The 27,397-nt window shown below is 41.3% G+C and overlaps 1 protein-coding gene and 1 long non-coding RNA gene across 3 annotated transcripts in view; one reads left to right on the forward strand and one right to left on the reverse strand.

The window, feature by feature from the left end:
- Positions 1 to 27,397, forward strand: part of acer3 (alkaline ceramidase 3) — a 169,090-nt gene that overhangs the window by 11,826 nt on the left and 129,867 nt on the right. For both annotated transcript variants that reach the window (XM_052026076.1, XM_052026077.1), the window contains exon 2: positions 15,157 to 15,267. In XM_052026076.1, coding sequence (XP_051882036.1) covers positions 15,157 to 15,267 — 111 coding nt within the window. The remainder of the gene's footprint in view (positions 1 to 15,156; positions 15,268 to 27,397) is intronic.
- On the reverse strand, positions 167 to 21,969 carry LOC127575874 (uncharacterized). The gene is made up of 3 exons (XR_007957139.1): positions 21,747 to 21,969; positions 16,968 to 17,069; positions 167 to 420 (listed from the first exon to the last, which is right to left on the reverse strand). It is a non-coding gene; the product is annotated as an uncharacterized LOC127575874 (long non-coding RNA).

A 27,397-nucleotide genomic window follows, 5' to 3' on the forward strand; every position in this document is an offset into this window, starting at 1 on the left:
GCAAAAACAGAAAACTGGGCTAACATTTGAGTGCGACACTGAGGTAATGGCATACTACAGAGGTGTTGTACTTTGAAATCACTTGTCTGCCCTCTCAACTGAACATAATTTGGAAGAAAAGTATGCAGGTTCTCTTTGATTTTCAGCCCAGCATTTATTGCTCAGCCCTCATCATTAAAGCAAATTATTTGGTCATTTCCACATTCCTGTGGAAGTGAATTTACTATATGCACATTGACTCTCTTACAAAGCACTATGGCATATGTAAACATCATAAAAAGCACTGGAGATAATGTACCACCAAATGATAATTGGATGTTTTTGCAATGATGTTGATTTGATGAAATACCATAGCCGGGAATCCTGAGAAAATTCCTCTGATTTATCTTTGAAGGGTGTCGGGGGATTTATTACATCGACCTGAGAAAGAAGACACAACTCTTGTTTAATTTCTTATCTGAAGGAAAGTACTTCTGACAATGCAACGCTTCCATAATGATGCTCTGGAATTTTGTGCTCAAATTGCTCAAATGGGACTTGATCTCTCAGCACCCTTCTAGTCCCAGCCCAGCCTTTGTTTATGTATATAGCTGCCTTAATATTAAAAGACTGTCAGCAGTTCAATCACCTAAATGACCAGCTGTTCAACCAGTGAAAAAACAATTGATTAAAAACCATATATGGGTGTTATTTCTTGATTAAGGGTGGGTAGGAAAGGCTGTTATGGGGTTGGAGGGGAGGAGAGGAATGATTGGCACAGAGGAGATAAATGATGGAGCTTACATGGTCGTCTTTAACCAGAGTTGAGGAAGGAAAACTTCTTCTGAAAGACTTGATGGCAAGATATGGCAATATTATGAAGTGTGAAGACTGCAATCTTAGTGTGGACAGTAAAAAGGAAAAATCTTGGGTCAAGTATAAACAAAGCCCAATTTATATAGCACATTTACCACCTTAGGACATCCCAACCTGCTTTACAGCTAATGAAATCCTTTCCTGATCTAGTCACTCAGATAATGGCAGCAGTTCCATTTCTGATGAACAGTCTTTGGTGAGAAACATTATTTCTCTCTCCTAACTACTGAGTATTTGCAGTATTTTATTTGGTGAAACTAGTTAATCAGAGCTTTTTTTAAGGAGAGAATAAATTACAGGTTTAAGCATAAATCTTTCATTGGAACTCGCCATTAATTAACACAAAAATGGCTACATTTAGAAAGTGAATTTGAGTAAAAGCTTAGGTAGTTTTATCTAGGAATCTTTGACAAGTTCAGAAAATGTTTTAATATGATTTACAGTAAAATTGTTCTCAACGAATTAGTAATGAAAATAAGAAAAACTGAGATTTGAAATAAAAACAGAAAATGCTGGAAACAGGCAGGGAGGTCGGGCAGCGTACATAGAAAGAGAAACAGAGTTAACTTCCAGGTCGAAGACCCATCCGGTCAAAAAAAGGGCCTTCAACCTGAAACATTAATTCTATTTCTCTTTCTAAGATGTTGCTTGACCTGCGTAGTGTTTCCAGCATCTTCTGCTTTTATTTGAAATGGTGGTGGCTTTTTTGTAGAAGAGACTGAATTTTGTTTGTTGCACCAAAGGCTTTTTGGTCTTGTATGCTTTGTGTGGGCTTCAGATTTTGCAAGCCAACACTTTTCCTGTGGAACAAAAGTACTGTTTAACCATTCTGCAGAGTAATCAATTGGAAAGAGCATGACTCTGAATCCTCGTGACTACCTCTGCTGATTGTTATCATGAAGCAGATTTTTGTGATTTCTGGTGCTTTGAACTGAAGTAGCTGATCTCGGCTAGTGCCGATTAGGATGCTGCAGGTGGTGTTGAAGGAACAAGATAGATTCTCTTTCCTGAATGGTATCCAGGGACTCTTGTTGCAAAAGGCTTTTGACTATATGTTGCATGAAATAATACCTCATTTGATCTGTGTGACCTCTGGAGGAGAATGTGAAAGGGGAAAGAGCAGATCTGTATGTTCATTCTTGGCACCAGTAAGCCTTAGATGCAACAAATGCAATTCTTACTCAGTAACTGCTATCTATGACAGTTCTAACACAATTAGAGGTCAAGCAACAATCAAGAATGAATACCAAATTAGAATTTGGTGGTTTTCAGTGGAACTTAAATGGTACCTTCTCAGGTCCTCCATTATCCCTTTATAACTCCTATTTAATCTACTTGATTCATTCTTTTTCTCTTTTTAACGAGAATTGACTGGTATTGTATTTATGAGCTACTCCCAATCTTGTTAACTGGAAGTTTTGGAGAGAGGAATCTAGGACTAGAGGAAGGGGAATGGGATACGGTTGAAGGCAGCTGCAGAATTACAAGTTTCTGAATGGAGGTTTAAGTATGTAACTCCTGGGTATAAGAGAAGACAGTGAACCGCATTACATTTAACAGCAAAATACTGCAGATTCTGGAAAATGCTGGTATAGTTCAAATCGGGCAGCATCTGTGGAAAGAGGAATCTGGATGATATTTCAGGTCAATGAACTTAACTCTTTTCCTGTCACCACAGATGCTGAGTATTTTCATCATTTTCTGATTTTGTTTCTGGCAACATTTGCATCCATGTAGTTTAATATTTTGATGCATTTTGTGAAATTCCTTTGTGCATTTGGTCACTTTTTGTTTGTTGTATTTCTGCTTGTTCCTTAGTACTTGTCATCAGCTGTCTCTCCAATCACTGTCGGCTTTTCCTACACTTTGAATAGATCATGGTTAAATGCTAGCCTTCTTGACCTTTCAACTCCACCTTTTGCTGTAGAACTGCCAGCTGCCTTGGCCAAGTTCTTTTGAAGGTCTCTCCTTCATGCCTCCTGCTGCTATCTCTTTCCCTGTGTTTGAAGGTATAATTAAACTCTCTTTGAACATTTTTGAGTTGCCTTCCATTTGTTCGGCTTAGATAGCCTTCACGTTCAATGGATTTAACTTCAACAGGATCCCATCACAGATGCACCTTCCCCTCCCTCCCCCTTTCAGCATTCACTTGATGCCTCCGTAATGTTCTATTCTGTCTTCAAGCACTGTCCTCATCACAGCACCTTCCTATGCAACTGCAGAGATGCAGCAACTGCAGAGATGCAACACCTGCTGTTTTACCATCCAAGGACCCAAGTAGTTCATCCAGGCACGTCAGTAATTCTCTTGAACTTTTTCAATGGAGTGTTCTGCATTTAGTGCTCACAATGTGAGCTCCTCTACATTGGATAAACCAAATAGAGAAAGATTGGCTGTTTTGCAACACTACCATTCAATCCATAAGGGTGACAATAAGCTTCCTGTTGCCTGTCAGTTTAATTCTCTACCTAACCCCCACTCTGATCTCTCTCTGTTTTGGATCTTTTGCACTGTTCCAATGATGCCCAATGTAAGCTTGGGGAACACACCACATCCACAGCCTGGGCAAGTTGCAACCCATGAGAAAGATGTTGAATTCAACAATTTCAGGTCAAGATGAAGGGTCTTGACCCGAAATGTCAACTGTTCATTTCCCTCCACAGATGCTGCCTGACCTGCTGAGTTCCTCCAGCACCTTTTGTTGTGCTCTAGATTTCAGCATCTGCAGTCTCTTGTGTCTCAACAATTTCAGGTAAACTGTTTGAGCTAGAATTGGCCATCTCTGATGTAAATTTCATCCATCTGGTTTTATGAAGGGAAAATCATAAGGTGGCCATAGTGAATCTGGATTTTCAAAATCATTCATAATGCATCATACTAGAGGTTGGTTCAGAAAGCAAAATAAGGGCTCTTGGAATAAGAGGTAACGTAATAGTGTGGCTGAAGGATTGATTAAAAGAAAGAAAAGAGGAATAAACATGGAGACATAAGAGACTGCAGACGCTGGAATCTGGAGCAAAAAGCAAACTGCTGGAGAAACTCAACAGGCCAGGTAGCATCTATGGAGGGAGATGGATAATTGATGCTTCGGGTCAAGACCCTTCATCCCGATCAGATTGGCAGATTGCTTTTTGGTGAGGTACCACAGGGATCAGTATTGTGCTGTCAGCTATTCACAATTTATGTTGATAACTTGCACTGTCTTCTCATCTAAGTTTTCTAATAATACATAAACTGGAGGGCAAAGTAAGGAGGTTGCAGAGGGGATAGCCTTATTAATGAGTGAACAAGCAGATTGAGTATATTGTGAGAAATTACGCACTTCAGTGTGAAGAACAGAAAAAGTAGAGTTAATGTTAATATCCATTGGGATCTTCATGTGCTGATCCATGAGATGCAAGAACAGCAAGGAAATTAAGATAGTTGGCATGTTGGTCTCCTTTGTAATAAGGTTAGAGTACAAAGTAAGGAAGACCTCCTCCTCGGATTGTCTAGTCCTTCAGTAGGACCTCAGTGAAGTTTTGACCTTTGTACTCAAGGAAGCCTACTGATTTGGAGTTTGTGCATTGTAGATTAACAAGCTTGATTCCTGGGATGAGTAAATTTTGTGAGAAGAGATTAAAATTACCCTTTACATTCCAAAATTGAGAGGTAATCACATTCACATGTTCCATGTGTGGATCTTTCTTGCACAACTTCTGAGATGGTAGATGCTGCATTGCATCCTCCAGCTGGAGAGACTGGAATCTTGGGCATATTTCCAGGATATGGGATTGGCTCTTTGGACTGAGATGAAACATTTCTACCTGCAGGAGCTTGTAAATTGTTGGAACTCTCTCCCTAAGTGGCTGTGGATTGCAGTTTTTGAGATATATTCAAGGTGAGATCAATGGGTTTGTGCATTTAAAGGGAAATAAGGGACTTGAGAATCAAGTGGGAAACTAATGAATAGCAGAGCATGCTCAAGGGACAGTATGGCCTTCTCTCAGTTCACACTATTAACTGTTTTTATTCACTGAATGCTGGATAAATCTTGGTCAGGAAACTGAGGAGAGCAACCCTCTTTTTCGAAACAGTGGCACAGTATCCTTCACTTCAACCTGAAAATGAGGCCCCAGTCTGCTGTCTTATCCAAAGGATGACACCATTTTGGTGTGGCATTCTTTCGGTATGGCACTGGCATGTCAGGCAAGATTTTTCTGGACAGGGAATTAAAGCCTCGCCTTTTGGAATCAGGTCAAAGTGGTACTCATTGAGACACTAAAAGGATTATTGACGCCAGGATGAAGTGTTCGGTTAATTGAATGGTGTATGTGAAATTAGCAAAAGATTCAATTTCATTTATTAATTGAAACAACATGCTTTTAATGGTCCCATTACTGATATCAGGAAATGGGAATTTGGGCGCGAAGGTGCAGGGCAATAAGAGAGACAGAATGAATAATCGAATGGTGGTTAGTGTATGACCAGGTGTCTCTTTGTATGCAAGTCTGTGCAGAGGGGCTTGGTCTCCAGTCATCTTCAATCAAGCCCATGTGGTTGCGGGTTTACAAAAGCCACCCCTCATTTTAAAAAGAAATCACCCATAAGTATCTTCCATTCTTCCAAACACTGGCAGAAGCAAATCGTCCTCAGTCCCGAGGAATGCTTCAGAAGATGGTCTATTTCCACCTTGTATATTTAATAGTATTGGAACTTCACAAAAAGTTAAGTAAACTAAATCAATCTTGCTTTTAAATGCAAGAGTGATAAACCACCTGATTATTTTAATGTTGAGGCTAATTGCAGGATTTTCAGCATTTCTTTTCATTTTCATGTATTTTTATTAAAACATTTGTATTCAGTTTGGTGTTTTATAATGTTAAGGAATAGTTGTATAAGGAGTGCTATTGGACACTACTTCTCTGTCCCTGAAAGTAAAAGTGCTTTCTAACATAGGGTTTCAGCAATTTGTACCTTTGTCTTATCCTGAAGTTGTCTAATTTGAAGTTACAACCACAAAAAGATGGGAAAATGAAAGGTAATGAATCAAACTGTCATCCATGCTGGCACTATGGAAGAGTTATCCTACTCTCCCTCCTCCACCCTTTCCCCATAGCCCTGCAAATATTTTTCTTTCAATTACCTATCCACCAGCAATGCAGTTCAGAGCTAAGTCAGGTACTTTGTTTCATGGTTCTTTTGCCAATCACCTTTGTTTTATGTCCTCTTTTATTCTTGATCCTTCCCTTCTACAATGAGAATAGTTTCTTTCTACCTAATTTTAGCTGAATCCTTAATAATTTTGGAGACACAAGAGACTGCAGATGCTGGAATCTGGAGCAACACACAAAATACTGGAGGAACTCAGCAGGTCAGGCAGCATCTATGGAGGGGATTAGACAGTCAACATTTCAGGTCAAGACCCTTCATCTGGACTGGGCTCAATAATTTTAATGACTTTAGATATTCTGCTGGATTCGCTCTCAATCATTGGAGAAGGGAGAATGACCAGGGTGGAGGGATCCTTGATTATTTTGCCTGCTTTCCCGAGGTAGTGGGAAGTGTAGGCAGTGTCAATGGAGGGGAGTTTTTTTCTCGTGATGGACCGAGCTTCATTCACAAATCTTTACTCTGTGCAAAACCACACGTAGTTGCAATTGCCTTAGTGAGCTGTGATACATTTGGAAAGGATGCTTTTCATGGTATATCTGTATTTTTAAAAAAACATTGGTTAGGATCATTGGGGACATGCTGAATTTTCTTAGTCTTCTGAGGCAGTAAAAGTCCTGGTGTGCTTTCTTAGCCATAGTGTCCACATGGCCGGACCAGGACAAATTGTTGGTGATACTTACACCTAGGCACTTGAAGCTCTCAACCATCTCCACCTCAGCACTGTTGATACTGCACAAGCAGCAACTGTTCTCCTTGTCTGTATGTACAAGGTTTTTTTAAAAATAAGTTTCTTCTCTGGAATCATTCTGGTGATAGTAAACACTGTTTGTAGAGAGTGCTAAATTTATTTAAAGACTCTTATTGTCCTCTTTCAGTAGTTAGTTAATTTTTATATTTTTAATTCGGGCCAGTGACACCTGTTCACCTAGAAGACAAGCATATAAGGAACAATGCAAGGTAAACAAGGACAAAAGAGTGAATGTTGTAGTAATGTCCAGTCTTGGGGCATAGTGATGTAGCAGGTAGTGCTGCTGCCTCATAGTTCAGGTAACCTAGCTTCAATCCTGATCTTGGGTGCTGTTTGTATGGAGTTTAAACATTCTCCCTGTGACCATATGGTTTCTTTCTGGATGCACTAGTTTCCTCCCACATCTTTAGGACATGCTGGGTGGTAAGTTAATTTGCTGCTGCTAGTTATTCCTAGTGTAGATGGGTGATAGGAAAATTAGGGTGGAGTTGATGGGCATGTGAGAAAGAAAAGGTTCCAGGGAAATCAGTCGGCAAATGGGATTGATGTGGACTTGATGGGCCAAATGGCTTTCTATGTTGTATGAGAATATAACAATATTATGACATGACAAGGTCTAGCCTAGGCATCTGCACAGTGGTCCCTTTAGTCAGCCACTATGCCTTGGTCCCTGTAAAACCTCCCCGTGTTGTGATGTATTTATTTTTCAAATTTCAAAATTTCTTAAAGAATAATTCCTCCTTTTCATACCTACTCAGTATTAGTAGAATCTTTACAGCTGGCAAAGGAAGGAAGCGTTTTCCCAGGAGTGTGGGATAGATTTGGTAAGTCTGTGAAGAGAAAGGATTAGTGTGCTTAGTCACTGCGCCAAGCAGTTCCTGCAAAGGTCTGTTTGATAAAGGAAGCAGTGTGTAGGGTTGTGCCGTAGTTGAGTTGAGTCCAACATGTCGAAGGCTTTGAGAATCACCACATTAGTTCAGTGTAACTCAGATAGAAGTGTTTCAGACTGCTTGTGGCTCTAACACAGTTGCATTTTGTACATCCTGAACTGATGTCTTATGAATATATTCATGCCTTTATTCTGCTTGTACTTCATTAGCAGAACTGCACACCATTATAGGGAATTCTTTCTTTGGAACTAACCACAAATTTGCACAGTGATGGGGTGGAGAGCATGTTTCAAGATCTGGCTATCCCTTATTGCATGAGAGAAGGTGGCAATGATCTACCTCCTTAAGCTATTGCAGTCTTTATGGTGTGGGTTCACTCGCAATGTTGTCGGGGAGATGGTTCCAGGATTTAGACCAAGTGATGATAAAAGACCATCGCCGTATTTCCATTTCAGGACGGTGCGTGACTTGGAGGGGAACCTGTAGGTGGTGGTATTCCTATGAGCCTGTTGCTCTTGGTGGTAGAAGCAACACAAAAAGCGCTGGAGGAACTCGGTAGGTCAGGCAGCATCTGGAATGAAATGGACGGTCGATGTTGACGGTCCCTAAGATCTCAACTTCTGTTATAACTTTAGGGATTCACTGTTGAATTCAACAGCATCAGCTTCCCAGTCTTTCTAGTTTTTATTTGAACTAGCCAATTCTGATTTTAAGTCATCCAGTTAAGTTTTAACCTCTCCACAAATGGCCCCTGATTGGCTAGATATTTCCAGCATTCTTATAAGATAACTTAATCAGTCACATGTACATTGAAACACACAGTAAAATACAGAACAGTGTGTTCTGGGGGCAGCCCACAAGTGTCGCCACGCTTCCGGTGTCAACATAGCATGCCCATAACTTCCTAACCGGTACATCTTTTTTTTGGAATGTGGGAGGAAACGAGCACCTGGAGGAAATCCACACAGTCACAGGGAGAATGTACAAGGTCCTTGCAGACAGTGGCTGGAATTGAACCTGGGTTGCTGGCGTTGTAATAGCATTATGCTAACCCCTAAACTACCGTGCCTGCCATTCTCGTCTCAGATTTCTGATATCCCGCTTTGTTCTGTATCTCACTGTTTTGGCATTTTTGTTTTAACCCCCTGTTCTTGTTCATCTCCCTCTGTTTATACCTCCTCTGGATGGATCAACTGAGATTACAAACATTCACCACCACTCCCTGGCATTTGATCTCTCTCTGCCTCCACAAACCAGCCTCCACCCTATCAGCTCAAAAGATCACTGACCTCAAATGTTAATTCTTGTTTTTCTCTCCATAGTTGCTGGCTGACTTGCTGAGTATTTCCAGCATGTTTTCAGATTTCCAACATTGGCAATTTTTGCATTTCAATGTAGAAACATGAGTTGGTAATTGGTTTATTATTGTCTCATGTACTGAGATACAGTGAAAAGCTTTTGCTTGCGTGCCATCCAGACAGATCATTCTATACACAAATACATCAAGGTAGTACAAAATGAAAAGAAAACAATGCAGAATATAGTGTTACACAGTCCTTTCAGGTAACTGTAGGTGGACAAAGTGCAAGGGCCATGATGAGGTAGGCTGAGAGATCAAGAGTTCATCTTTATTGTAGAAGCGGTCCATTCAAGAGTCTAATAACAGTGGGATAGAAGCTGTCCTTGAGTCTGGTGGTATGTGTTCTCGAGCTCTTATATTTTATGCCCAGTGGGAGGGGAGAGAAAAGGGAATGACCAGGCTGGGAGAAGTAATTGATTATGTTGCCTGCTTTCCTGAGACAGTGGGAAGTCAGTGGGAGTCTGGTTTGACCATACTCTTTCAAACTTGTTCTAGTATTCAGTTAGAACATATCTGTATTCATGCTTTATTTATCTTTATCCTCAATTGACCCAAGCTCATCAAGATATTTAACCTCAAATTGCTCAATGATTTTGAATAGCAACACCACTGATTTTGATGCTGTAACTGTGAAGGAATATATCTAGATTTTGAAAATTGCTAGTATGATACTCTTACTCAAAAGGGGTGAGAGGTCAACAACTGGAAACTATAAGCTGGTTAGCCTAATATCATTGGAAAAGTTTTAGAATCAATTATTAAGGAAGTAATAGCAGAAAATTTGAAAGTAATAAGCTGATCTAACAGAACCACCATAACCTCATGAAGGGGAAGTCATGTCTGACAAATTTATTTGCTTACTATGAGGAAGAGTCAGCCAGATTGGATGGAGGGGATCTGGTAGACATAATTTATTTGGATCCTCGGAAGTTATTTGCACGATGGGAGATCAAGGTGTTCGAGGGAATATATTGGAGTAGATATATTGGAGTGGCTAAATAGCTAGAAGGAATAGAGATAAGGCATCAATTTTCAGGATGGTAACCTGTGGCTGGTGGGGTGCAGCAGGGATTGATGCTGGGACCACAGTTGTTTACCTTCCTTTAAATAATTAATATATATTTTAATTTCTGTAGCCAGATGTATGGATGATACAGAGGTGTGAGCAAGTCAAGATGTTCTATTACCAACATTTTTGAAAGGGGTGGCTTTAGTTGTAGTCTCTGGTTATTCATCTTCCAAGATTCTGTAGGTTTTGGAATTCTTCCTGTGGATTGCAGGGTATAAAATGTGACCCCACTATTTAAGAAAGGAGAGAGAGAGAAAGCGGGGAACTACTGTAATGAAGGATGTAATTCCAGAACATTTTGAAAATAATAGGATTGACTAAAGTCAACATGGATCTATGAAGGGAAAATCATGTTTGACTAATCTGTTGGAGTTCTTTGAGGCAAGGATAGACAAGAGGCAACCAGTGGATGTAGAACAGTAGGATTGGTATTGGTTTATTATTGTCACTTGTACCGAGGTACAGTGGAAAAACTTGTCTTGCATACCGATCGTACAGATCAATTCATTACGCAGTGCAGTTACATTGAGTTAGTACAGAGTGCATTGATGTAGTACAGGTAAAAACAATAACAGTACAGAGTAAAGTGTCACAGCTACAGAGAAAGTGCAGTGCAATAACGTGCAAGGTCACAACAAGGTAGATCGTGAAGTCATAGTCCATCTTATTGTATAAGGGAACCGTTCAATAGTCTTATCACAGTGGGGTAGAAGCTGTCCTTAAGTCTGGTGGTACGTGCCCTCAGGCTCCTGTATCTTCTACCCGATGGAAGAGGAGAGAAGAGAGAATGTCCTGGGTGGGTGGGGTCTTTGTCTTTACCTCTCGTTGTCTTGGTGTAGCAGCCAGCATAATCAGAGTCCAAGGAGGGGAGGCTGGTGTCTGTGATGTGCTGGGCTGTGTCCACAACTCTCCGCAGTTTCTTGCCGTCCTGGGCAGAGCAGTTGCTGTACCAAGATGTGATACATCCAGATAAGATGCTTTCTATGGTGCATGGGTAAAAGTTGATGAGAGTCAAAGGGGACAAATCAAATTTCTTTAGCCTCCTGAGGAAGTAGAGGCGCTGGTGAGCTTTCTTGGCCGTGGCATCTACGTGATTTGACCAGGATCCCTACGTGATCCCCCAAAGGCTTGTGATAAACTTGTTTGTTAGCAAGATTAGAGAGTATGGAATTGGGATAATATTGATACGGATTGAGAATTGGTTATTGGACAGGAAACAAGAGTGAGAATAAATGAATGTATCTCCAAGGGATCTAGCTGTGGTTGAACATGTCACTGGCAGCCAGCTTAGAGGTTGGCAAATATGATATTAGATTTTATTATAAAGAGGGTTTAATTACAAGAGTAAGGCAGTCTTATTGCATTTGTATTGTACTTGCCATAGGAGTGCAGTGCACATTCAGTAGACAGATTCCATGGATGGCAGATTTGCTGTACAAGAACATTGAGAAGAAAGGGATGGTATTCTTTTGAGCTTAGAAGTATGAGAGGAGAGCTCATCAGATCCACAAATTACTTAAAGGGCTTTACAGGCTCAATGCTGGGAGAATATTTCCCTTGAGTGAGGAGTCTGGGACTGGCTTGAAAATAAGTGGTAGATTGTTTAGGATTGAAATTTCATCGCTAAGAGTGTGGTGAACCTTCAGAATTCTCTATCCTGGACTGCTGCGGAAGCTCGCTCGGTCAATGTGTTCACTTTGGATGGAAGACTGATTAAACAGATTATTATTTAAATGGAGAGAAACTGCAGCGAGTTGCAATACAAAGAGACTTAGGGTCTTTGTGCATGAAATACAGATGGCGAGTGCGCAGGTGCGGCAAGTAATCACGAAGGATAATTAATGCTGGCTCTTGTTTCAAGGGCTTTGGACTACAGGTATGGGGAAGTCTTGGTACAACTATACAGGGCACTAGTGTGTCCACATCCAGAATGCTGTGAACAGTTTTGGTCCTCTTACTTACAGAAAGAGAATATTCATTAAATTAATGCTTGCAATGGAGGGATTAACTCAAGGGGTTTGGAGGAATTAGTGGGAATCTTATTGACATGTGTTCTTGGGGATTGATAGGGCAAATGCTAGGAGATTGCTTGCCTATGACCAGAGGGTATAGTCTCAGAATAAGAGGACAGCTAATTAGTTCTGGGGTTGAGTCTTTGGAATTCCTTGTCTCAGAAAGCAATGGAGCTGAATCTTTGAACTTTATTCAAAGCTGAGATAGATTTTTAATCAGTAGGAGAATCAAGAGTTGTGGGCAAAGGGCAGGAAAATAGAGAGGATAGTTTGATCAGCTATGATTTTATTGAATGGTAGAACAGGCTTAATAGGTCAAATAGCCTACTGCTTTTATTTCTTATGGTCGTATGGGTGATGTGTGACCTGGAAATGTCCTTGTAGGGTAATGGGTTCCATAATGTCAGTGGTGTATCCTTCTCAGAGATAAAGGTTGCCTGCTGACTAGAGTCTTGTGAAATAAGCGTAGAGAGTTGCACTTAAAACTAATGCCAAACCTTTTGTGTTAGAGGCAAAACTATTTTAGCATATAGTCTAATTTTAGTAGAAAACCTTAGGTGAAAACTGACAATACAGATTGGTGGATTTCATCTGTAAGCTCCCACAACCATTATGGCCATTCACTTAGTAATGAAGCAAACTTGTAATGACAATTAACTGTCACTTCACACTCACACATTGCAAAAATGTGTATTTGGATAATACTCCAAGCAAAAATACAGTTTGCCATTTTAGATTCCTAACTAGCTGCTTGCAGCTGATATATTGGATGGTATTGCAATGGACCATAGATGTGCACTGTTCGTAGTTGGGTTTTGGCACTGAGATCAGTATTACTCCATTCCTTTTGGATATTTTTATGAATGGTAAAAACAAAAAAATAACGTGCCCTACTTCAACTAAAGAACATTAGAACTTAAAAACAGAAATGGCTGGACATACTCAGCAGGACTCGCAGCACTGTGGAGAGAGAAAGAGTTTTGGGTCAATGATATTTCATCAGGTCACCAAGAAGGTCGAACTTGTGGGTAAGAATTTTCATGGCAGACTGCTTTTTTTTTAATTTCACTTCTGCAGAATACAACACAAAAGCAGGAATGGGAAAGGACAGCCTCATTTCCGTTAGCTCTTATCTGGCTCCACTAATTTGCACAATAATAACAGCACAGTTTATTTTGCAGTGTGTTGCAGCCAGGGCAAGTAATTTGTGTCACAACATCCTGAATGAGGGCCAAATGCTATGAATTTTGATGCTTGATAGCTTTCTTATCACATCGTCAAAAGTTTGTGGGTTCAAACTCTTCTTCGTGAGTTTGAACTCGTCATCTGTACATACAGCTGACTGCAAGAACGCTCAGACTATAGTCTGTGGGCCAAATTTTGCCTTCAACAACCCTTAGCTTGGTCCATTGAAAGGGAACGTGCCTGAGAGTGGCTGTGGCTCGAAATGCTGATCTCTGTCCAAGTTATGCAAAGACACACACAAGGCTTTAGTCACTAACTATTTGAATGAAGGATTTGATGACCCACTGGTTGTTCTATATCACCCAATAACACAGCGTTGTGACCCAGGACTGGATGGTCAGGCCACTTTTTTTTTGTGGATTCTGAGTTTGTTTTTGTCTTTTTATTTCTTAACCAGGAATCAGTAGGACTTTAAATAAGAATGTGAATGGCTCCCTGACTTTGTGTTCCTTGCCAATTAATAATGTTTGCAATTGCAAGGGAGAAAGCTGTTTTTGCTGTAAGGCAACATTAAGACCTCTGAGCTGAAACTTCAGCCAACTGGCTTGTAGAAATTTGATTAGGGAGGCACACGAGACTGCAGGTGCTGGAATCTGGAGCAAAATACAAATGGCTGGAAGAAATCTGGGTCAGGCAGCATCTGTGGAGGCAGAGGAATAGTCAACCTTTTGGGTCGAGACCCTGCAATCAGGACTGAGTGGAGAGGGAAGATGGCCAGAATAAAGAGGGAGGGTTGAGGCAGAGGCTGGTTGGTGATGGGTGGAACCAGACGTGGGGCAGGGGAGGAAAAATGATGGGCAGATAGAACCAAGTGGGGGAGGAGGGAGAGAATAAGAAAGATGAACCAAGGGAGAAGAAACCCAGGTGGATGGGTATGTGGATGATGGGCTGATGGTATTAGGTGGGAGAGGGTAAAGAGCCAAGGTAATGAGGGGTGGAAAAGGTGAACAAAGGGAGAGAGAACCTGGCTGGACTGGTGGAAGTGGGGAAGGAACACACGGGGTAAGGGTTACCTGAAGATGGAAAATTCAATGTTTGTTCCATTTGGCTTGCGGACTACTTATGTTCTTCTCATTTGTGTTTGGCCTCACCGTGGCAGTGGAGAAGGCCGAGGACAGACAGGTCGCTGTGGGAATGGTAAGGGGAGCTGAAGCAACGTGCAACCAGAAGCTTGATAGCCCTTGCAGACAGAGCGCAGTGTTCTGCAGAACAGTCACCTCGTCTACGCTTGGTCTTGCCAAGGTAGAAGAGGCCACATCGCGAGCACCAAATGCGGTTAGAGGAGGTGCACGTGAATTGGGAAGGCTATTATTTTGTCTGTGATCTTCTGTTCTGACCTGAAAATGACTTAGTAAGCACAAGGGTTTTGGATATCACTGGTAAACTGCATTATTGAGATGTGTTGCACTATCCCAGCCTTCTGTCTGTTATGGTAGTTTTGTGGTTGTTACTGGATTCTGAAGTAAACACTCGCAAGCAGACCTTAAGCATTTGAGTTATTAAGGATGAGCTTTCTCCAAGACTAATGTTTATCTCAATAACCAACTGTGGTATCTCTACCTGGTCTAGCTGATATCACCCCACTTCCCATTGATCACTACCCTCTTATGTGGCTTAGTTACTCGCTGACTAAAGTCATTGAGCCACTAAAGAAGCCTTTTTCTGTACTTGAATAATTCTGAGAAATGGTTGACCAAGATATATAGTTGGATCACAAAGTAGTCGTACTCAGAATTCAGTTAAGTTCTGTGCAGACAAAACACTGCAGCGTGTGTTGGCTGCCTGGCACCAGTCTTCACCTTCTTGTTCTTTTTATTCTGCAGGGAACACTGTAAGTAACCTGATTATGATTCTACCTCCTATCTATGGTGCGATTCAGACTTTAAGAGATGGCCTCGAAACTCGATACTTGGCTGCATTTTTGGGCCTTGCAGGTATGTTTAATTTTTTTTGCATACTCTTTTCCCCACTTATGATCCTTGGTAAAATATGTAAATTTTGCAGATGTAAAATTTGTTTTTCCATTCAGTGCAGTAAGGTAAAGAGATTGCACCCATTCTCAGTAATGAGTGTGAATTGTTGATTTTGTTCCACTTTCCTCCTCCTCCTCCCTCCTACAAAGTATGAATCTTGCCATGCTTCCAATCCCCAATCTGATGTTACTCTTGTGGAGCTTATCTAATTCCATAGACAAAAGGATAAAACTGGAAATATAGTCACCATGCAAATGCAACAGTGATGTTCTATGTGGAAGCCATAGAGAGGGTGCAGAGGAGATTTATAAGGATGTTGCCTGGATTGGGGAGCACGCCTTATGAAAACAGTTTGAGTGAACTCAGACTTTTCTCCTTGGAGTGATGGAGGATGAGAGGTGACCTGATAGAGGTGTATAAGATGAGAGGCATTGATCGTGTGGATAGTCAGAGGCTTTTTCCCAGGGTTGAAATGGTTGCCACAAGAGGACACAGGTTTAAGGTGCTGGGGAGTAGGTATAGAGGAGATGTCAGGGGTAAGCATTTTACTCAGAGTGGTGAGTGCGTGGAATGGGCTGCTGGCAACGGTGGTGGAGGTAGATACGATAGGGTCTTTTAAGAGACTTTTGGATAGGTACATGGAACTTAGAAAAATAGAGGGCTATGGGTAAGCCTAGTAATTTCTAGGGTAGGGACATGTTTGGCACAGCTTTGTGGGCCAAAGGGCTTGAATGGCGCTGTAGGTTTTCTTTGTTTCTATGTCCATGTTTCTAATGATATAGCATAGCCAATACAGAGTGCATCTCCAGGAATCTGAAAAAAAATTTGTTCCATTTGACCACAGCATCCTCTGCTGGTGTCCACTATTACTCTATTAGATAAGACTGTGTTTATTAGCTTCATTATTATCACACACAGCGAAGGAATCACTGATAATGGCTTCTCCTTTTGTTCAGTTGTCTTGGGTCCCCTGAGATTCTATTTTGAGGAGCATCTTATTTCTCATCTAAATATTGTTCCTTGGCATCACTTTCCACTTAATTTCACTCTCTCTCCATCATGTCTCATGTCTGCCCATCTGCTTCTGGATGACATTTCCTCATCTAAACACTGGACCAAAGCCACTGTTTCCAGTCCTGGTCCCTGAGTATCAATGTCCCCTCTCTCCCTAGAAACTGCATGAAACTGAACAAGATGGTTTGCAATCTTGGTGTCATATTTGACACCAGGGACCTCTGTGCACAGATCCAAGTCATCACTAAGACTCCTTGTTTCAATATTTTGTTACAAAGCCTGATCCTGATTGTGCCTCAGGCTATCTTCTGCTGAAACCTCACCCCATGCATTTCTGACCGTCAAACTATTTTCATTTCCTCAGCTCTTGTGGTATTGCGCGGAGATATCAATTTTTATCCTTGGCTTTTCTCGTTGTTTCACCATCTTCTACCTGGGTGGTCTTTTACTCTCCATGCATTTCTTCTTCTGTTGTGCACCATGTGGGAAAGCAATCTCTCATCCCCACCTGATAACTGCACCACTTATATTATTTCTAAGAGATAATAAGTAAAGATTGCCTGAATCCCTGCATTGCACGTGTGATGTGGTCTCACTTTGTCAATCCCACCACCCATCTCACTCAGCTTAATGAATGGTCCGCTTACCACTTCTCCTATGTAATCAATGCTCATTAGGTTGAGTTGATCTCCACACATGGACCTTGTATCTCAAGAGGCAGGGCTTGAAATTGGATGGGTTAGAATTGCCTGTAAGAGTCAAAAAGTCAATGTGAGACTTTTCAGAAATATACTGAGGGTCTGTGCAGTGAGAAAGAACCAGCAAATAATAGGACTGTTGTGAAGGTTACGGGTAAATTTAAGCATATTTAAAAATGAATGATTTTGGTAAGAGTGGATGGAGAGAAATTATTTCCAGTGTCAAGTGGATCAGTAACCAGAGAACACAGAAGTCCTCAGCTGGGTTTCCAAAAGAACTAGAATGCATTGAAATTTTCTTTATGCAGTGAGTTATGATCTAACATTAACTGTCTTTTTTAAAAAAAAATGAAAATTTTCAGAAGTGAATTAGAGGGGAAAGTATCTTTTCCAGGGTGTCATAGAGTCATAGGGTGATAGGAAAAGGGCAGAGGAGTGGGATAAATATTAAGGGTTTTCAAAGAATCGGCACAGGCAGGATGGGCCAAATGACGTATCTTATTGTTGTTTGCGTGGAGTAATTAATGTAGTTAATATTTTATTAGCTTACCAGATTCAAACCATAAACTTTTGGAACTGCCCTTACCTTGCTGAACCAAGAGAACTGTAGCTCCTTAAGAGGTTCAGTAAACCAAAGAGTAACAAAGTAGTCAATGAGAGCTCTCCATTCAAAATAGAGATTTCTGAACATGATTTAATACTCCTATTTCCTATGTTAAGATATTTATTTATTAGTCACATGTACATCGAAACAGTGAAATTTCTGTTTTTGCGTTACTGAGAATGTGCTGGGGGGCAGCCTGCAAGTGTCACCGCTCTTCTGGCACCAACATAGCATGCCCACAGCTCCTAACCCGTACGTCTTTGGAACGTGGGAGGAAACTGGAGCACCCGGAGGAAACCCACGCAGACACTGGGAGAACGTACAAACTTCTTACAGACAGCCGCAGGAATTGAACCCAGGTCACTGGCGCTGTAATAAAATTATGTTAACCACTAATATATGCTCTATGTATCATGCTTAGAACAGCCACAGGAAGGCTGGGGTGAAAGATAAAACTGCTGTACCGGCTGTGTTTAAGGGGAAGCTGGATTGGTCCGTAAAAGGAAAATTAAATAGATATATTAATAAAGGGAGGATTCTGTGGGGAGTACAAATCCTGCCACACAGCAGAAGCTCTTCCTGTGCTGTTCTATGTTTGGAAGGTACCGATGTTTGGAACTTATCTTTGGTTCCTATTTGGTGGTCACACTGGGTGCTTGAAAAGGAAGGAGCTGCAATTCTTGGTTGCTGATACTCAGCCTCTGGAAGAGTATTGCAAATTAGTTAGTAGCAATTCAACAGGGAATCAGGTGGAATCACATGGAAAAGAAGATAAAGACAGTATCTGGGCAAAGAATAATGATTGCAAAAGCAGTAAAAAGCCAGGGGGAGCAGAGTCACACAGTCAGATCTTGGGGATCATGACAATTTATAGAAGTTTAAATATTTTGTTGAAAATAGGTATACAAGTGGGCAGTGTTTGGAATTCAGGAGCATGGATTAAATAATACCATAATATGTAACTAATAAGAATGTGAGGTGATCTCATTGAAAAGTGTAATACATTTTTATAGGTCTTGAAATATTTGAGGATGAGGTTTCCCCTGGGTGGAATGTGTAGAATCAGGGGATCACTGTCTCAAAATAAGAGTCATGTCATTTCAGGTCTGAGATGAGAAGAATTCTCTTACTCAGAGGGTGGTGAATCTTTTGAATTCTCTTTCCAAGGGGGCTGTGGAATCTCAGTTGCTGAGTGTATTCTCCACAGAGATTGATTTTTTTTTTGATATTAAGGGATCAAGGGATACAGGGATCAGGCAGGAAAGTGGCCCCGATGTAAAAATGCAGCCACAATCTAATGCTGGAGAAGTCTCAAAGAGCTGAATAGCTTACTCCTGCTTCTATTTCTCACGTTTTATGTTCAAACTGCAACTAATGCAAGAATAACATTATCCACCAACCATGTATAATTCTATTCTCTATTCTTTGGGTGATCTGGTTATAATTTTCTACTGAAGTATGACCCGTTCTCTGCAAGTGCTTGTAAGAGATTGATATGCTGATAATCTATTGCATTCTGGTAGTTGACAGAGTGAGAAAATTTGGATCTTGTGTATGGCGCAGAATAGAAATTCCACTTTTGATCCCCTATAGCAGCCTTGTACTTTTGGAAATGGCTGTGCATTTCAAATCCACAGAACACATATAATGTAGAACACAGAACACTACAGCACAGAGCAGGCCCTTCGGCCCACAATGTTGTGCTGGCATAGCTATTCCCTCCTACCTATAAGATGCCCATGTCCCTCTATTTTTCCTCTCATTCATGTGCCCATCCAAGCCCCTCTTAAAAGCCCCCAGTGAATTTGCCTCCACCACCCTATCAGGCATCGCATTCCAGGCATCCACCACTCTCTCAGTAAAAAATGTACCCTTCACGTCTGTTCTGAACCTACCCCCTCTCACCTTAAATGCATGCCCTCTGGTATTGAATCTCTCAATAATGGGGAAAAAAGATATTGCTTGTCCACCCTATCTATGCCCCTCATCATTTTATACACTTCCAACAGCCTCCGCCACTCCAGAGAAAAGAACCCAAGTTTGTCCAACCTCTCCTGATAACACATGCCCTCTAATCCAGGCAGCATCCAGAACAACATGATGTTCAATTACAATAAATGCTTGCTTTGTTTTACATTAGTAGCACAGGAATTCCATGCTGCTGAAAATACTGTCTTTCTGCTAGAATTATCCTTTTGATTGTCTGAAAAACCATCTTAAGGTGATCAAAGTATTTTCCTATTAGATGCCCTGTGGCAGAGGATGGAGGAAGTATTCTTGGATGTGTTTCACTTCAAGTCACGAGATATTTCATCATGTATTTGCCCAGAAAATCTAGGACCAAATCATTCCATCTTGCAGAGGGGGAGATATCAATCCCTTTATAAGGATTGCTATCTAGACTTCAGTACAAATTAGAAGCAGACTGATCCAAATTTTGGAAAAGGTAAAATGTTTTATTCATTGAAGAATAGTGCTCTTGCAGTGGCTGTGTTTAGATATGATGTCTGAACAGAGCATGTGGCCCTCACTTTGTACTGGGCCGCTTTAAACCTGGGATATGTTAAATGTTTTGGAAGTGAAGATATTTGCATTGAATAGAAAATGCGGCACCCAGCTTGCCTATCTGTCCTACAAACTGCTGTGTAATAGTGACCAGGCAATCTACTTTTTTTTATGGAAGAGAGTGTCAATGGTGAGGCCAGGATTTATTGCCTGACGGTGACCCAGCAGTCTAAACAGTGGCAAATAATGTGATGAAGGTGCTCCCACGGTAATATTGGGGAGGGAGTTCCAAAATATGGACCTAATGATAATGAAAGAATATTAATATTTTTCCAAGTCAAGGTGGTGTGTTGATTGAAGGATTAAAAATTGTTCAGGAGATGGCTCCTCAGTAATGAGGATCAATAGAAGGTATAGTTGTGGAACCCATCGCTGTAAGATAAAGATCAGTTCTGTTTGCTTTTACGTGTTCAGCATTACACTGCAACTTGTGTCCTTCCACTGACTTGTTTTGAGAGGAAATCAATTTTGCAGTTTAGTTCTGTCTGAATCTCTGTGTTGTAGTTTAGATGAACACCCTCAATTCTGTTTTTTGGATTGTAATTTACATAAAAATGTATATGTAGATTATTAAACTGTCAAACCACATTGGACATTTCCTTTGTGCAGAGAATTCAGATGTATTTTAACTTAAATTACATCAGTTTACTGACAAAACACTTTGGCCTATTTGACTGTATCCTTCCAGAACACTAATCTTATGATGTACCCAGTATATTTTTAACATCGGATTGAATAAACAGGCAGGACTTGGTATTACTTGTAAACAAAAGAGACAACTTCAGTTAGACCATTGTAGTCTGTCACTGCTTTCACATCCTGGACAGAAACAGTGGTGTTAAATAAAGTCAGCTGCTCACCTTGATTTTAATAGAAAGCAATGCTGTTTCCTTTTGAGCTTTTGACACTAAATGATAATGATGGAACACAGACATTCTAGTACAAATACAAAGGAATAGATCCCCACATTTGCTGTTCTCATCAGGCATCCTTTATCCATTTTCATGGAGAATCATGTTTCAAAGTATAGTTGTATGTCAACACTTGCATAGTTAAAAAATATCTTGAAAGCCTGAAGAAATTTAATACAGAGAATGTATGGATAAACCTCTCAGATAAAGCAGCAATACTATGCTAGAAAGTCAGCTTGGATTATCTACTGAGCAGAAAATGCTGTTAAATGCAAAAGTCTGACATACGTACACTCATTCATTCCTAAGAAAGAAATGTGGACATGCCATTAGGTGGGCAAACCTGTTTTTCATAGAGTGGCTTGGGGACTTACACAGACAGTTGAGAGTATAAATCAGTCTTTTTGTATTTTGCCTTGTAAAACCACCCTCCTGACAGTGCAGCACTCTCTACTGAACTTAGTAGGTTAGCTGGATGGTATAATGGAGCAAGATCTAAATCCATGAGCTACAGACTCCAGTGCAACTGTGACCATTGATACCAGAGTCTATTATCATGTTATTATTGAAGCTACTCTTGAATCTTTGAGTATGATGAGGCAGGGAAAGGGTGAATCAGACTGTTGGAGCACAGAAACATGCACTTACCCAATACTAGAGGCATGAGTTGTTCTGAAGTGCAGGTCTTCAGTACTACAGCCAGGATGTTGACACGAGACTGAAGATGCCGGAATCTAGAGCAACACACAATCTGCTGGAGGAACTCAGCAGGTTGAGCCACGCTTGTGGGGGAGAAAAGGATTGTCGATGTTTCCGGTTGAAACCCTGCATCAGAATATTGTCTGATCAGAATAAAAAAAAAGCTAGAAACACTCAACGAAGTCAGGTAGCGTCTCAGGTTCTGGGTCAGTTCTGACAAGGTATTTTTAACATCTTTATTTAACATCTTGTCTTAAATACGGCACCACTGTCAGTTCAGCACTCCCTCAGCACTGACACTGGAACGTCAACCTGGATTTTGTGCTTTTTCTGCAGATGCTGCCTGACCTGCTACGTGTTTCCAGCATTTCCTTCTTTTATTTCAGATTTCCATTTCTTTTGATTTTATTTTACTGTTGTTCTAATCACGTAAGTTTTGCTGTTAACACTGCTCTGAACTGTTTCTTGAAATCACATGCAGTAGATTGAATTGGCTGAAAATTTTTGTGATGGTGGGCATCTCCAGGTGAAACTGAGATGAATTATGCACTTGACACTTCTGTCTGAGCATGGTTGCCAATGCTTCAGCCTTGTCTTCTAATACTCACAGACTGTGCACTTGCATCATTGAGGATTGGGATGTGTTTGGAGAAGCTGTTAAATTGTGCAGTGCCATTCACAATTGATGGGGCAGGACTACAGATCTTTGATTATAGAGTCATAGAGCAATACAGCACAGATACAGGCCCTTTTGGCCCAGCCAGTCCATTGCCGACCATATTATCTACCCAGCTAGTCCCAATTTCCTATGTTCGGCCCATATCCCTCTAAGCTCTGCCCCTCCACATACCTATCCAAGTGCTGCTTAAATGATACTATTGTACCTGCCTCACCCACTTCCTCTGGCAGCTCGTTCCATATCCTCATTACCCTCTGCATGAAGAAGTTGCCCCTCAGGTCCCTTTTAAATATTTCCCCTCTCACCCTAAACTTGTGGCCCTTAGTTTTGGACTCCCCTACCCTGGGGAAAAGACTGTTACCGTCCACCTTAACAGTCCTTTCATTCTGATTCATTCCTTGTGAGATCCCTTGGCTTTGTCCCATTGCATGCTGTTCAGCAAGCATGTGGTCCTGTGTTGGAGCTTCATTAGGTTGGCCCCTCAATGATATGTCATTGACCTGAAATGTTAACACTTTCTGTTTCTACAGATGCTGCCCGACCTGCTGAGCATTTCCAGATGTTTTTTATTTCAGTTAAATAGCACTTGCAGACTTTCTAAACAGATGTTCTCAGACTGGAAATCCAGAGCTTTTCAGAAATGTTTCAAGAGGGAATTTGAATCCAGTCCAGTTTTACATGCTTGAGGCCTTGCAATGCACTTTAATCCCATTTGGTTGAATGCACCACAATATACGTAATTGTTTGCTCTGTTTTATACATTTTGAAAGTGCAAAAGAGATGAGATATCTTTATTAGCCACATGTACATCAAAACACACAGTGAAATGCACTTTTTGCATAGAGTGTTCTGGGGGCAGCCCGCAAGTGTTGCCATGCTTCCGGCACCAACATAGCATGCCCACAACTTCCTAACCTGTACGTCTTTGGAATGTGGGAGGAAACCGGAGCACCCAGAGGAAACCCACACAGACACAGGGAGAACGTACAAACTCCTTACAGACAGTGGCTGGAATTGAACCCGGTTTGCTTGTGCTGTAATAGTGTTACGCTGACCGCTACACTACAGTGCCTGCTGCCTACACTGCTGTGCCTGTTTATGGCTGAGGTGATTTAACTGTCAATTTTTAAATTTAATCCTGGACTGAGTTTCCAACCCAATATTCTCTCTATGGCAAAGGCTGCCCGCTCCATCTTCATAACTCTAAGCACATCACTGCAGGAGACTTGCTCAGTGCTTCTGTTACATCTGCACTCAAATTATTTTGATGGTCTCACAGCTGATCTTCCTCCTACCTTTGGAAGCCTTGTGTTCATACCGAACTTGCTGCTAATTTTTTTTAATTCAAGTCCAAATCACCCATCATCCCTGTACTTGCCAGTTCACATTGACCTCCAATCCAGCAAAAACTGTGTATTTAAAGTTCTAATCCTTCTATTTACATTTTATTTCTGGTCATACCACACTCCTGCTTCTGTAAACTCTTCTTTCTGTAAACTCCTCTAGTCCAGAAAGCCTTGAAGCTTTTAGGATGTAGAACAGTGCATCACAGGAACAGGCCCTTCGGCCCACAATGTTGTGCCGAACTAATTAAGCTAGTAATTAAATGCCTAACTAAATTAATCCCTTCTGCCTACACAATGTCCATATCCCTCCATTCTCTGCACATTCATGTACCTATCTAAGAGCCTTTTGAACACCACTATCATATTTGCTTCCATGACCACCCCTGGCAGCGTGTTCCAGGCACGCACAATTCTCTATGTAAAAAAAAATAACTTGCCCCACATATCTCCTTTGAACTTACCCCCTTTCACCTTAAATGCATACCCTCTGGTATTAGACATTTTGACCTTGGGAAAAAGATACCGGCTGTCAACTCTATCTATGCCCTTTATAATCTTGTAAACTTCTATCAGATCTCCCCTCAACCTCTGCTGCTCCAGAGAAAACATCCCTAGTTTGTCCAACCTCTCCTTGTAGCACACAGCCTCCAATCTAGGCAGCATGGCGGTAAACCTCTTCTGCACCCTCTCCAAAGCCTCCACATCCTTCCTATAATGGGGACAACCAGAATTGAATGCAGTACTCCAGATGTGGCCTAACTAGAGTTTTATAATATAACTTACTGACTCTTAGGATGCCGTACACCTTTTCGTTTTTACCTCTTGTTTATCTTTGTTTTCCTTTATCCCATCTTTGGCTGTGGCTCTATCTGTCTTGGCCTTAAAGTCCTGGAGTTCTCTTGCTCCTCTATGCCTTGCATTGTTCATTTTTTCCACATGTACCTCCTAATGTCACTTCATATGACTTATTGGCAGTTTGGCCATTTCACAGTTCTGAACATTCATAATCTTCTAATGCTGGTTCATAATCTTCTGATCTGCAATGTGCACAGAATTGAAAAATATTAGACAGAAAGATAAGTAATACTTAACCAATATGTGAAGACATCCTAGGGGCAGAAAATTGACTTTGTTGCTTTAAGATACAGCCAAACAGTTCGTTTGTCATGATTCACCTTAAGATGCTTTCATGTCCCAAGGCAATATCTTCTTTAACTAGCACTGCTGTTGCTGAAGCCAAATGCAACAAAATTATATTGACTTTAATTGCAATGTTGCTGTGAAAGACTTGTAACCGTAATTCTTCAAAAATGTCCTCTTGTACACTAAATTTGGAATTATCCAATCTGTAATTGCACAGTGAGGACTTTCCCACAGTCTAAGTGAACATTACATCAACCCATCCACTATTATACTTGGCTGATTGAAGAGCTATGTACAGGCTTTTCGTTTTAGGTAGATTATAACATGCTAGTAACATGGAATAGCAAGAATGAATGCATCAGTATGTCAATGACTGAGCAGGGAGAATTGTTTAGATCAGTGCCTGTTGGTAGTGGGAGAAGACCATGTTTTTTTTTCATTCGAGAGATGTGGCTTTGCAGGCTGAGCCAACATTTAACTGCCGATCCTTAATTACCCTTGATAAGGTGGTAGTGAGCTTCCTTCTTGAATCACTGCAGTCCTCGAGGTGTGGGTGTGTCCACAATGCTGTTAGGGAGAGAGTTCCAGGATTTTGACCCAGCAACAGTGAAGGAACAGCAATATATTTCCAAGTCAGGATGGTGTGTAGCTTGGAGGCAACTTCCAGGGGGTGGTTTTCCCCGTGCTTTTGCTGCCCTTGTCCTTCTAGCTGGTAGAGGTGGTGGGTTTGGAAGGTGCTGTCTAAGGAGTCTTGGTGAGTTGCTGCAGTGCATCCTGTAGATGGTACAAACTGCTGCTACTGTGGTGGAGTGAGTGAATGATGGAGTGCCTATTCAAGCGAGCTGCAATGTCCTGTGTAATGTCGAGCTTCTTGAGTGTTGTTGAAGCTGTGCTCATCCAGGCAAATCAAGAGTATTCCATCACACTCCTGAATTGAGCCTGGTAGACAGGCTCTGGGGAGTTACTCGCCACAGGATTCCCAGCTTCTGACCTGCTCTTGTAGCCACATTGTGTATATGGTTACTCCATTTCAGTTTCTGGTCAATAGTAACCCCAAGGATATTGACGGTGGGGGATTCAGTGACGGTAATGCCATTGAATATCAGGGTATGATAGCTGGATTTTCTCGATCTCGTCATTGCCTGGCACTTGTGTGCACTCAATTGTTACTTTTAAGATTTCTTTATTAGTCACATGTACATCGAAGCACACAGTGAAATCATCTGTTTGCATAGAGTGTTCTGGGGGCAGCCTGCAAGTGTCACCACGCTTCCAGTGCCAATGTAGCATGCCCACAACTTCCTAACCAGTATGCCTTTTAGAATGTGGGAAGAAACCAGAGCACTCAGAGGAAATCCACGCAGAGACGGGGAGAGTGTACAAACTCCTTACAGACAGTGGCTGGAATCGAACCCGGTTGCTGCTGCTGTAAGAGCATTATGCTAACCGCTACCCTACCGTGCCAGCTATCACCCAGGTCTGGATGTTGTCTATGTCTTGCTGCATTTGGATGTGGACTGTTTCCTTATCTGAAGAATTGTGCTGAACATTGTGCAATCATCAGCCAACGTCCCTACTTCTGACCTTATGATTGAATGAAAGTCATTGATGAAGCAGCTGAAGGTGGTTGGGTCTAGGACACTACCCTGAGGAACTCCTGTGTGCTGTAGGTCAATGCCTGAGAATGAGAGTATATGGAATATATGCAGTATATGGAATGAGCTGCCAGAAGAAGTGGTTGAGGCAGGTACATTTAACAACATTTAAAAGGTACTTGGGCAGGTATATGGATAGGAAAGGTTTAGAGGGATATGGGCCAAACACAGGTAAATGGGACTACCTTAGATGGGAATCTTGGTCAGCATAGATGATTTGGAGCAAAGGGCCCATTTCTGTGCTGTATGACTCTGAGAGTTCAGATGGAAATGGGTGATTTGTATGATTAAATATTGACCGTTGGAGTTGCTTTTGTAATATCATTGGTGGTGGTTAACAATGCCCTTAACTTCCTTGTTTTTAAGGTCGATAAAACCCAACTGTTCAGTTTTCTGTTGGTCTCCCTTGATCTCCATGGCTGTTATGGCTTACCACATCGGGTCCAAGAAGTGTGGAAATCTGATAAAACAGTTGTGGGTTCTTTAAAGCAGCAGTCCTTCCTTTCTGAGTTGCATAGTTTTCCTTGTCTCCTTTGTCTCCAGTTAAGTTGCACTCATCGGATGTTGACTGCTGGTTATTCAACTGTAGAGCTGGTAGAATAAAAGCAACAGAATGATACTGTCATGACTGATTGGGAGACGTATTGAGGGAGGCATTTTCCAGGTTTCTTTCTCAAATAAACAGCATGGTGCCAAATGATCCAACGTGCAGACCGGAAGTTTCAGAAGTAACTGATGATACTTGTTTCTGGTTGAAAAGTGTCAGGATTAGTAAGG

Source organism: Pristis pectinata, chromosome 11 (assembly GCF_009764475.1).
Source record: "Pristis pectinata isolate sPriPec2 chromosome 11, sPriPec2.1.pri, whole genome shotgun sequence".
Lineage (NCBI taxonomy): Eukaryota > Metazoa > Chordata > Chondrichthyes > Rhinopristiformes > Pristidae > Pristis > Pristis pectinata.